At 38.9% G+C, this 12,880-nt stretch overlaps 1 protein-coding gene across 1 annotated transcript; it reads right to left on the bottom strand.

Moving 5' to 3' along the window:
• Positions 1 to 5,007: 5,007 nt before the first annotated feature.
• On the bottom strand, positions 5,008 to 12,372 carry LOC137040483 (serine/threonine-protein kinase pim-2-like). The gene is made up of 11 exons (XM_067416141.1): positions 12,242 to 12,372; positions 11,867 to 11,991; positions 11,499 to 11,589; positions 10,931 to 11,143; positions 9,909 to 10,106; positions 9,617 to 9,711; positions 8,637 to 8,684; positions 8,134 to 8,512; positions 7,752 to 7,928; positions 7,506 to 7,594; positions 5,008 to 7,270 (listed from the first exon to the last, which is right to left on the bottom strand). The coding sequence occupies exons 2-11, from the start codon at positions 11,924 to 11,926 to the stop codon at positions 7,163 to 7,165; spliced, it is 1,458 nt and encodes a 485-aa protein (XP_067272242.1). The 5' UTR covers positions 11,927 to 11,991; positions 12,242 to 12,372; the 3' UTR covers positions 5,008 to 7,162.
• Positions 12,373 to 12,880: the final 508 nt, after the last annotated feature.

Raw genomic sequence — 12,880 nt, 5'->3', positions numbered from 1 at the left:
GATCCGGAAAAGCAAATTCCATCCACTGTTGCCTTAACGCGGGGTTTTTGGGGAATCTGTGCAGGACTGTCTTGGTCTGGCAACCAAAAACGCACTTTTTGATGTCATTGTTGTAAGGCCGCCCAAATCGTCCCAATGGAGGCTAACGATCGGCGGGTGAAGGTCGCTGCGCGTTCGTCTTTTCAGCGGGGAAAAGGGGTTTTTATTTCAATTCCTCGTTATCTGACTCCATTTAATTATAATTTAGAATTTAGGTTAGAATGCCAATTGGTTATTTGGTCATTCTTTAATAGTTTAACTACACATTTAATTATTCCATTTAACCCTTTGTTGAAATTATACCCAACCTGAATAATTCCAGAGCAAGTCAGAATCAATCAAAGTGTAACAATTTATTTACAGTCAGGTAAATGTATAAAGCCAATTACATAGTCAATTCAAAGGTAATCCATATATAACATCAAATACTCTGAAGTAAAGAATGAAATCTATACCTGACTTCTGAAAACTACATAATGCTGGCTATCTTGAGACATCCAACATTACGGGCTGACCGGTTTAAAGTGTCAAGCCCTGAGATCTTTGCAACATTTGCTTAAATACCCAGAAACAAATGTAGAAACTCTTTCAAATGTAAACACAAGTTCACAATGGGAATTTGCATTGATCAAGACTTGTATTGATGCAAAGGCCAAATGGCTGAAAACCACACCCACCAAACTAAGACAAGACATCTTTAAACTCTTAAAACATTGATTATCTTTTGGTCAACTTCTGTAGGGATGAGATCTTTGTACCAGTCGCACTGAGACATTTCAAACGATATCAAACACATATAATACTGTATCGTGTGGATTGACATTGTAATATAGAGATTCTGGGGTGTATTTTCAGTGATCTCAGCATGAAAGTGGGAAGGAATTGGGGGAGAGTGGGTCAAAAGGGAAAGATGTAGATTAGCTGATAGTGAGGTGAGACTTGCGTCTCCATTGGTGTGTGAGGGACAGTTCAGATGTTAATTTCCTTTATTTTCTCAGAGAGTCCTTGTTCCTCATTCAGACATTTCGGCATATACTAGTTTTTTCAGTCTTACATTGTTAATTGTGCACATTACCTGTGCAGCGCAGCCTACGAGCCAGCGCACAATTTTTCAGTTTACCAGCTTGGAAACAACAGTTGAAAGTAAACCTCAATGAAAATAAACAGCTTACTCAAAATGTGTCTTTATAATTTGTGTTTATTTATTTATTATTCATAACCGATATATTGCAGATTTATGATTTCTGAACCGCATATGCGTAACGTTACGCCATAAATAATGTAAAAACATCTGGAAATTCTTCATTGCTTCTCTCAGTAGAAGGCAATCAGTGTTAAAGCACTGGTACATTTGACAGTAAAAATCCATTGTTGTGGTCTTGGTTGAGCTTGTGTGCAAAAGAAGTTTAAGCATTTAAACTTTTTGTTAACTATATTCATTTTGTGTCAAAGCAACAAGAAATGTGTTATTTGTAGTAATAGCCCACACAGACAGATGTTTTGCTAACTGCGTTAAGAGTTTAGGAAATTTGTTAAATGTATTGACAAAATTGTCATAGCAATTGTAAAAAACTGTAACTCAGGTACTGTCCATTTCTTCTGATCATCTTTGAGATGGTTCTACACTTTCATTTGAGTCCAGCTGTGTTTGGACTTTATTAGGAAAGCCTGCACTGTAAAAAATTATATGTTCAATAAGTTACGACAACATATGTTTTTACATTGTTTTAACTCATCAAAATAAGTTAAGAAATGTTAAACTTGTTTTTATTAGTTATACAAGATGTAACTAATTTTTTCAAGTCAGTTTGACATAATTTAAGTTGAAATAACTTAAACATCCAAGTCGATTGTACTGCAAAAGTTCAAAATTTGCCTTTTTTTTACAGTGTGTAAATAAAACAAAACTGTAAATTATTTTAGCAAATTACTGCAATATAACAAAGAGTGAAAAATGTAAGCGGGGTCTGAATACTTTCCATACCCACTGTATATTACTTATGTTTCTAAGCAAGCAGCTCTCGTTCCTCATTGACTATCATGTTTCATCATGACTATCACCATCATGTTTTCACAACTATGGCAGTCTATGGGGCCCAAGATCTGCTTTTCAACAGAATAAAAATTAAAACCACATAACATATATATTTTAACAAATCCTTATATATATATATTATTATTATTATTATTATTTTTTGCTGATCATATTGAAGGGGGGATTCTGATATCCACTGCCGCTTCAATATACCTGTATATATTTATATCCTAAATAACTTTAATCAATATGTATCCTTTATTATTATAATGATTCTGTCCAGTTATGATTTTGCTTTTAGTTTCTTGTTTTCTAAAGTGTGTATTTGGAGTGACTGACGGTCTGGCCTAACATGTCAGGAGTGCAGTAACAGCGTTTGCTCACTTAGCCCGGCTTCCAGAGATGAAATATGGATTTGTCTTTCATTTAATTTATTATGTTTTATTCCTTTTATATTTCCTTTTACTGAAACACTAAAGACTCAAGATGAATATTGCCTGTACTATTGTGTGTCCCTCTCACTCAAAGAAAGCACGTTATCAGTATGTTTTGGTAAGAATTGGAGCTTAATCAGCTCCAACCTTGGAGAGACTGTGTATCTGTGTAATATTCTGTGTTACAGATCAGAATGGTGTACAATGGGCACCCTAAGCGATGGGTGGCGTTGTTGTTCTGGGCAAGCTGGCTCTGCTCCAGATCGGGAAGGTCACTACGGGCCTAATTCTGAGGTGAAAACGCGTCAACAAGTGACACGTCAGTGGAAACGTGCATCAGATTAACTGACTCGAGTGGAAATTTACCATGACTGTGCATTGTCTCTGAGCCAATCAGAAGCATCCACATTGCAGTAATGACGTGGATAAGACCTTGAAAACGGTATAACTGTTGGGTTCAATTGTATGTACGATGGGGCGAGGCAACGAGAAGGTGAGAGCGGAAGCGCGGCCTACGAACTCCTTGTGAGACTTGAAGCTGGCTTCTGAACTGCAAACTATTCTTAAGTAAATTTTTCTTGTATTTAATTGCAATCCTGACTCTGTCTTCATTTCTTCACTACTGGTCCTGGGTCATAAGCTGTTAACCCCTAACAATATTCCAGCCGTCCCTGTTTAAGGTTAAGTACATGTTGTGTTACAACCTCATTTATGATGTCATGTTCTTTATTACCATGGAAATGAATCATCAAAACACGTCATTTTTTTTCCCACTGAACAATCTTTAATATTTATAACAACAGCAAATCTATTTATTTGTATAAATCATGCAGGCCATTCTTTAGTTTTTTTATTATATTTCATATAATAAAGTATTTCAAGTATAGGAATATAAACAAAATTTTTGACAACATAAATGGAACAAAAAAAGAACAGAAAACGCCAAACAAAATGAATGAAGAGTCAGGGATAATATAAATTACATTATATAAAACATCTCAAGAGGCACTTATTAAAAATCAGGCAAAATGTCACAAAACATAGAGTCACGTGTAAAATGTAGGGGGAAAAAATTATATATTATAAGATGTACACAATATTATGCATTATAAAGCTTTAACATTGCTTTAGGTATCCAAGACAAGTAATACTTACAGACAAAAAATAAAATGGCTAAAGAAATTATCTAGTAAAATAAATAGATTTATTAGAAAATATTTGTCCTTTACAGTCTTATCAACATTATAAAAACAAATCAAATCAAAATGTATTTATATAGCACATTTAAAAACAACACAAGTTGACCAAAGTGCTTTACAGGCTCCACAGTTAAGTAGCGTTTAACAGACATCCATAGACACAAAGCATTCAAACCACATATAAATAAGGACAACTGAAAGCAACGGAAAATAAACATGTCTTTAACATAGACTTAAAACCATAACATAGACTTAGCTGAAAAAAGCTACCCTTCACCACCGCATTAATCTGTTTATCAAATTTCAATTCAGCGTTGAAGATCACTCCGAGGTTTCTAACTTAAATCTTAACATTAGAAGCTAGGGTGCCCAAGGTCCTCAGAGAGCTGTTTAGCTAGCTTCGGCGGGCCGAACACCACCACTTCGTATTTAGACTCATTAAGCTGAAGGAAACTGTCTGCCATCCCCTGCTTTATCTCATCCAGGCAATTGAATAGTGCTGACCCATTTAAATCGCCCTCAGAGTTCAAAGGAAAATACAACTGGGTGTTGTCAGCATAAAAGTGGTAAGCCACTCCATGTTTCTGACAAATTAAACCCAGTGGAAGCATAATGAAAACAGGACGGGCCGAGGCATGAGCCTTGAGGAACCCCACAAACAACAGGGTGAACGGAAGAGATAGAAGTCCCTATTTCCACCGCACAGGTTCTACCCTGTAAATAGGAGTCAAACCAGGCTAAAACAGAACCCCCAATACCCACCCACTTACTCAATCGTTCAAGGAGAATACTGTGGTCCACTGTATCAAAGGCCGCACTAAGGTCCAGCAGAACTAGCGCTGTACAATTACCTGAATCTACTGATAAAGCAAATCATTCGACACCCTAAGAAGAACAGTTTCTATACTGTGTTGCGATCTAAAACCTGACTGAAAAATATCAAAGATATTATTTTTGTTCAAAAATAAAGAAAGTTGCTTAAGTACCACCTTCTCTAGCATTTTAGACAAGAAAGGTACCTTAGAAATTGGTCTGTAGTTGTTTAACACAGCGGGGTCTAAACTCGTTTTCTTCAAAAGCGGAAATAAAGAGTGTGTTTGTAATATGAGCCTATAGGCGGTGCACAACTTTTAATAAGCTTTAATAAGATTAATCTATATTTAATTCTTAGTCAAAACATGCAGCGTTTAATTTTAAATTTGATTACTTTATTACATTTCTGTAGTATCTTACCCTAATATAACTTAGAACACATCTCATTAATGTTCAGAGTTAAATGACATGATTAAAAAAATAATCATGATTTTTAAATGACCTTTATTTATATATCGCTTTTTACAAGTCTAATTGTTTCAAAGCAGCTTCAGTGTTAATAGGGAGACAATGCAACAGAATTTGATTCGGCTACAGCCGCTCTGGTGAAGATGTTGATGTCATCCAGCTAATTTCAATTATCATAGTGTCAATGTGGACAGACCGGTAATATAATTGAAATTTAGGTCTCCCCAACTGAGCAAGCCAAAGGCTAAAGGCTAAAGGCTCAAAGCTGCAAGGAATCAAAACTCCTTCAGGGCCAGAATAGAAAAATAAACCTTGGGAGAAACCAGGCCCAGTCGAGGTACCAGTTCTCCTCTGGCCTCAAACAGTGTATGATTATTATTCTGGCAACATTGCAGGTCTCAAGTCATATCAGGTAAATGGATATTCGAAAGATTGGAGTTGTCATGATAGAGATGAAGAGTCAATGCAGCATTTACAGGCAGAGTTTAATTGACACGGTCTCAGCAGACACTTCAGGGATGCCTTGGTCATCTCCAGACGCAGCTCCACCATCCCATCCGGACACGGCCTGGATCCGGCTGACTGCAGTTAACCTCGGGATAAACAGAGAGACTAACATTAGTGTAGATGCCATTCTTCTTATGATGCACCGAGTAAATCAGGTGTTATGGGAAGTGCGTTCACACCACCAGCAGCGAGAGCGGCAAGGTGACCGGAAGTCATTCATTTTCAATGCGAGCTCCGGCGAGAGCAGCGCGGCGCGTCTTGGACGATTTGGGCGTCGAGGAGATTTTAAATCAGCTCAACTTTATGGAAATGATGCGGTTCGGCGGCAGCCAATTGGAATGTAGAAGTGCTCCGCTTGAGTGAAATCCAGAGAACGGAGGCCTGTAAACTTTGGTTCCGACGACATTAGTTCCCAAGCCAAATGTAGAAGAAGTTGATGATTGCTGTGCGGGTTTCCCCTATCATTCATGCCGAGACCATTCAAAGTGATGTTTAATTTGTTAAGAAGTCGCGCAACACTATTTCATAGGCGCTAGAACGCTTGTTTTTCAGCGGGTATGTAATTCATACTTCCTTTCACATTTAAATGATTTCATGAGGTTAATTTATACCCTACTAGTGGTCAGTCTATCAATCAACATGCTTGTTTGATTTGTGGCCTCTTTAAATAGAGTTTAAAAAAATAAAAAACATTCGATCTACGTCAGAGCGGCAGCGCGTCCACAAAGCTTTCTACAGCGTCGTTGGCAGGGCGGCAAGAGTGAATTTTGACGCTCTCGCCAGCAGCGGTGTGAACGCACGGTTAGACAGTATTCTAGGTTACTACTTGTGGAGTTTTTTTGTCCAATTATTAAAAATTCAGTTTTTTTCTGAATTAAGTTGCAGGAAATTACTATTCATCCAATTTTTTATATCCGCTAAGCATTCTGTTAATCTTGTGAATTGGTACGTTTCGTCAGGGTGTGAAGAAATATAGAGCTGAGTATCGTCAGCATAAGAATGAAAACTAACGTCATGCTTCCTAATGATATCTCCTACAGCTGTAGCACATACAGGGTGAAAAGCAACGGTCCTAACACTGAGCCTTGCGGTACTCCATACTGAACTTGTAACATCTCTTCATTTACTGCTTCAAACTGATAGCGGTCAGATAAGTGTGATTTAAACCATGCCAATGCACTTCCACTAATGCCAACATAACTTTCGAGTCTATTCAGAATGCTGTGAGCAATAGTATCAAACGCAGCGCTAAGATCGAGTAACGCTAATAGAGAGATTTTAACAGTAAACAACTGTAAACTGGTTAACAGACAGTTTACGCACTATATACAGTGAATAATGCACATTTAAATGTACAGATTTTTGACCTGAAAAATAACTAGTCATTGTATAATTTACAGTAAATAACTGTCACTTCACATTTAATGTCTTGGTGAAATATCAGATAAGGTAAAGTTCAGGGGAGGGTTAGTTCTTGTTTTATGTCACATGATACCTCCTCAAAAACATATAATAACGTATAATAAACAATAATTCATGAATGAAAATAAAATACTTTTACTTTTTTTTTTACTTTGCACAAAACATTTCTTCAAAATGTTTTTTTCTATAAAATGAGAGAGTGTGTGTGTGTGTGTATATTTAAAGATCCAGAAAACCCCTTTTTTTCAGAGGTTTAAAATTGAGCAGGCACGCTGGTTCCTCGGAAGTCCAGGAGGAAAGCGGGGAGCGACCCCACCTCTATTTTCCTGTTTTTCCTCCTTATTACTTCTAGTCTGTCATTTGAAACATAAACAGAAATCAGGTTATTGTTTCAATACAGTACACAAACAATATAGAGATATGAATAAAAAGAGGCTAAATATATCAAGTTAAAACAAAATGGAAATTTAAAAGCATGAGTGAAAAGCAGCACTAAATGTTTCATGTGACTAAATGAGGTTTGCAGCACATATCGAAAACTAGCGTGAATAAAGCTAAGTGTCAAAATCTTCAAAATGTAATGAAAACCTTAAACCAGTCGTGGAGACCGACTTTCTCCAGTTCAATCCTCTTCTTTGGGAAGACCTGCAGACAACAGCGAATCAAATCGCAGCATTCTGTGGAGAACGAAGGGAGAGACGTCTGATTATTAGCTTAAACTTCACAAATATCCTCAAAGCCATCATTTATTAAGCCACTGGGCTCAGATGTTCCTTTTCCTGCATTGTTGTTTTGATCTGTCCAATAAGATCCAGAATTAAATGAGGATCTCACCTTGTGAACAGCCGTTTCTGGTCCAGATGTTCTGATCTATCTCCTCCAGGTCTCGCCACCTCGGAAAATTCCAGCACAGCATAATGAACAAGAGTACGCCGAGTGACCAAACCGTTGCAGGTTCCCCGTGATAGTGGCCGCTGATCCGGTACTCAGGGGGGCAGTACTCTTTTGTGCCTGGAGGAAAATATTTTCACATTTACATTAACACAACATCTGGACTAGAAATCCATCATCATGCAAGAAAGGATTTGATGCTAACAGTGGATCCCATTCCCTGAGGCTTCATGAGAGCTCGACTCGCTCAGAGTCCTGTGCGAACGGCTCGCAATCGGCACCAGAGTTTGGGGCACACCTCGCAGCTTTGAGGAATTATACATACCAGAAAAGGAGATGTAACCCGCGCTGTTGAGGAAATCTCCACATCCAAAGTCAATTAATTTGACGTCTAAGGTGTCCGGGTTAATCAGCAGGTTTTCCAGCTTGATATCCCGATGAAAAACTCCACGGCGGCAGCAGGCCTGAGCCGCAAATGTGACCTGGCACATAATAAGGCGTACCAAATCTTCACGGTTGGTGCCCGTGTAGCTTGTTAAAAACTCATCCAAGGTCTGACAGGGCATGGGCCGCTCCAGCACCATAAAGTATTGGTCAGGCTCGTCCTGCCAGTCCAAGAGCTGGATGATGTTAGGAACACTGGGCCCTCGATTGGCAAACATTTGCAGAGCCACTTCCAGCGGGATGGGTCTGGAATAACCGCTCTAGAAGAAAGACAGTCATTATAATATATTTATCATTTATAGTCTGTGATTAATGTTGACATGAGATGTATAAAACTGAAAACAGTGACTGAGAGGTAAAGCAGAGAGAGCACAGTCGACTTACAATCCTGGTATATCTTGCTTCCCGATTGGAGGCAAATTTTACCGCCACCTGGTGAAAAATTAACAGAAAATGAATTTGCGTTAGAATTATTTATAATACATGTGTTCACAAATTACAATCATTACACCTGAACAAACATTTACATGTCCATGAATTTAATTGTAAACATGCAGAGCACGTCTGTCTATTAAAACAGGTCTGACATGTGAAGTGCACTAAATAGTGAATATAAGTGTGTGATTTAAAGGTGCCCTATGCAACTTTCCGTCCACTGGAGGGCGCCTATTCAAAACAAATGCGTAGTTTGATGATGAGAAGTGTGAGCGCAGCATCTTGGGAGATGTGGTCTTCTCATCACAGCCGGTGGAAAATAGGACTCGGGCAGAAATCACGTTCATGCATGCGGTTATTAACATTACTGTAGTCTAAAGCAGAGCAGGACCGAGTGTTGTGGAGCTGAGCACAGCTGCTGGAGTGATTGTTAAACAAATACCCGCCTCGCGAATACCGGGACTTTTATTATGAAGGGATAGGAGACAGTCGCCGGGCGCCTGCACAGATCTGCTTTTCCGGTTATGATTTTGAGGTAATGGAGCTCTGTTTATCATATTAGATACATTTAAGTGTGTTTAAAACGATGTTATGACGTTACTCCGTGCGTTGACTTGTTCACACTGCTAAGAGTAAAGCGCTCCTGCCAAATAAAAGCCGAAACCGAGGGTAGTGCAGATATGACGCAATTGACAGGCGACTCCGTCAAATGCAATGCTGAATCGTCCCTGTCCTTAGTTAAAATAGCAATTTTCTCACAATTTACAAATAATTGAAAACATCTGGGATATTGTAAGAACTCAACTGAACAAAATATATAACACTGGCCTTGTGGTTTTTGGATATTTTACTGCAAAAATACTACATAGTGCATCTTTAAGACACAAATAATCATCTAGATAGATATTGTAAGTAATGAAAATGAATACCTGAAGGCCATCCTTCAAACGTGTCGCTGCATAAACCGTCCCAAAGCCTCCTTCACCCAGTGCAGTGCCCATTTCATATCTGCAGGAACCGATATCTGTTAAAAGAAGAAAGAAATAAAAGGTCACCTACTTGATCTAAACCTTTATCTAACACACACACTTTCGAAACAAGTCATTTTCCATGTTATCAACTACCCTTAAAGAAAGCATGATTTTAAAGTATAACCCATTGACCTGCTGATTAAAGAGTGCATGTGTGTTGGGTTATGTTAGCGTTTCTTAGCAAACTGACCCATAATTGTTCTCTGATCCTCTGCTAGACTGTCTGAAGCTGTGGTGACACACACACTCGTGTCCGGAGCATCATGGACAGGGGTTTGGAAGGAGTCGTCAATCCAGTCCTGGTCGCCTCGAGGGTCAGCAGTGACGGGTTCCTCTGAAATGTGGAAGACTTGAGGAGGTCCCCTGCTGTCCTGAGAAGACGACTGACCTACAGAGGGCAATCACACCAACATTATTAATAAAACACTCACATTACTGCAAGTCATTTTTATGTGCATATTCACTTTGTTAGGAAACAAACATACTTCAATAAAGAATCTGAGGTAATACATTCTCATGACATAATGTTAAAGGCGCACTAAGCAACTTTCCGTCCGCTAGAGGTCGACTATTCAAAACAAAGGCGTAGTTTGACGACGCAAAATTTGAGCTCAGCATCTTGGGACATTTGTTCTTCACCTCACAGCCGGTGGAAAATAGGACTCGGGCAGAAATCATGTTCAGGGATGAGATTATTAACATTACTGTAGTGTGAAGCAGGAGCGAGTGCTGCGGAGCTGAGCAAGGCCGCCGGAGCGATTGAACACAACACACACCTCGCGAGCAGCGGGACTTTTATTATGCCACCGTCGCCTGCGCCATTTCCGCTTTTACCGGTCATGAGAATATGGTGTTGCACCTCAGTTTATCATATTATACACATTTAAGTGTGTTTAAAATTATGTTCTGATGTTACTCTGTGTGTTCGCTCAGCGGCTGATGTCACTCTTGTTCACGCTGCTAAGAGTAAAGCGCTTCAGAATAAAACCGGAAACAGAGAGTAGCGCAGATATGACACCATTGACAGGCAACTCTCTCAGACGTCCCGGTTCATTGGTTATAATGGCCATTTTCTCTTTATTTACAAATAGTTGGAAACATTTGGGATATTGTAAGTACTCAACTGAACAAAATATATAACATTTGCCTAGCGGTTTTTGAATATTTCACTGCAAAAATGCTACATAGTGCACCTTTAATGATCTCATTTACCATCTGAAGCTCGGGTGACGTCCACACTCGTGTCAGGAGCATCATGGACAGGGGTTGGGAAGGAGTCGCCATTTAATTTTGTTATGGCACGTTTTAAAACATTGAAGGAGTCGTCAATCCAGTCCTGGTCGCCTCGAGGGTCAGCAGTGACGGGTTCCTCTGAAATGTGGAAGACTTGAGGAGGTCCGCTGCTGTCCTGAGAAGACGACTGACCTACAGAGGGCAGTTACACCAACATTATTAATAAAACACTCACATTACTGCATCTACGCTTGCTGTACATTATGAAGAGACTTTTCGGGGGAATTCACACTGGACACATTCTTTCCAGTTTTTCAGTTGTCAGTCATTGTGTGCAAACAATAAACATCATGAATGTAATTAATATTAATGCGCACATTCACCTTTTTAGGCAACATACAGTGAGGTAAAGCATTTTCATTTCTGTGTAAACGCATTAACTCATGAAGATACAAACTTAAAGACACTTAAAGTCCTCAAAACACCTTTAAACATAAAAATAAGTGTATAGCCAGCGCAGACTCCAATGATATACCATCTGATTTACCATCATTACTCTCCACAGGTGGAACATCCTCGCTCTGGTGCTCGCGGTCATCTTGACCTGAGTGGCTGTCTTTGGCCTCTTTCCTTCGCCTCTGGAAATAAGCATATAGCCCAAGTGCAGTCAATAGCACCATTTTGAGGTCTCAAGTAGGCTAGCTAGCGTAGACCGCAAGATCTGCAGCAAGATCAACGGGTTGTATTTATCTGTGAAGACTGAAGTCGTGTACAGATAAAAGTTGAGTAATATTGGCATGAAATGCTAGCAAATCGTTGTGAATAAAGCTCGAGTCGAGTGAGAAACACAAGAAACACTAAAATCAGCAACGAACTGCAAGAGAACGCTTGAGCAAAGTATAAGCACTTTAATACCTGATACTGTGACGTCACAATACTGATGGAATCCCAGAGAAGTTCCAGTGATTTGTCCATTCTGTGCTGTGGGCTTCTGTCTCCATTTAGTGTCTAAACTAGTTTCATACATTTACAAACAGAGCCTAAAATAACAGAAAGAAACTTTTTAATGAAAATAAAGGTCCATGTTTAATAACAATATTCACAAATTTGAATTAAAATGTTTAGTGAAATTAGAAAACCGTTACTTTAGTTGTATACATGCTCTTTATCCATATATTTAGTTCTAATGTTACAAACTTAATAATCTCAAGGTTCTGGGTTTTACACCATTCTTCTGTAGTGTGGTTTTGGTGAAGTGTAATAAAGTAAACATCACGAGTGTTACTTTACCTTATTTTCACCGCGGTTTCCTGATGGTTTATGGAGCAATTACCCCGAGTCTCCTCTGTCATTTTAAAGTACTGTTGTTCAGTTATAGGATTGTTTTAATTTCAAAACGGCAAATTAGACAAGAGTTTATTTGTTTGCCCAATTATTTTTTTCAGTGATATGCTAAAACAGCTGTCAAATATGAAATGTATAGTTTCGCTGCTGCTTTATCTTACCTCGGACATTATGACCGTTAAACTGAGGCGTCGCGCGCTCTGTGAACATAAAGACCGCGTACTTTCTGATTGGTCTCAGATATTTTGACATTGACTGACAGACGCTGCGATAATAACAACCAACTGAAGATATTGGTGCTGCTGAGTTTAAACTATATTAGGCGATTATTTCTCAAGCTATTTTATGCCTACATCTCGGAAAATAGAGGCCTGGACCTCGGCTATGGCCAATTCACAAACAAATGGCCAGTTTTCCCATGATTTATACATAGACAGTAAAAGAAATGGACAGTTTTCCCATGATTTATATATAATATTATTTCCCACAACGCTTTTCGTCGTCTGTTTTTACCTGCATCGCTTTCCGTAATTATCAGTTGCGCGCGGAAGCCGGCAGGTCCGATCAAGGGAAATAATACCGGAG

This window comes from Pseudorasbora parva, chromosome 14, assembly GCF_024679245.1.
Source record: "Pseudorasbora parva isolate DD20220531a chromosome 14, ASM2467924v1, whole genome shotgun sequence".
NCBI lineage: Eukaryota > Metazoa > Chordata > Actinopteri > Cypriniformes > Gobionidae > Pseudorasbora > Pseudorasbora parva.
Note: the sequence above shows the minus strand (reverse complement) of the source record. Positions and strands in the feature narration are given on the sequence as shown.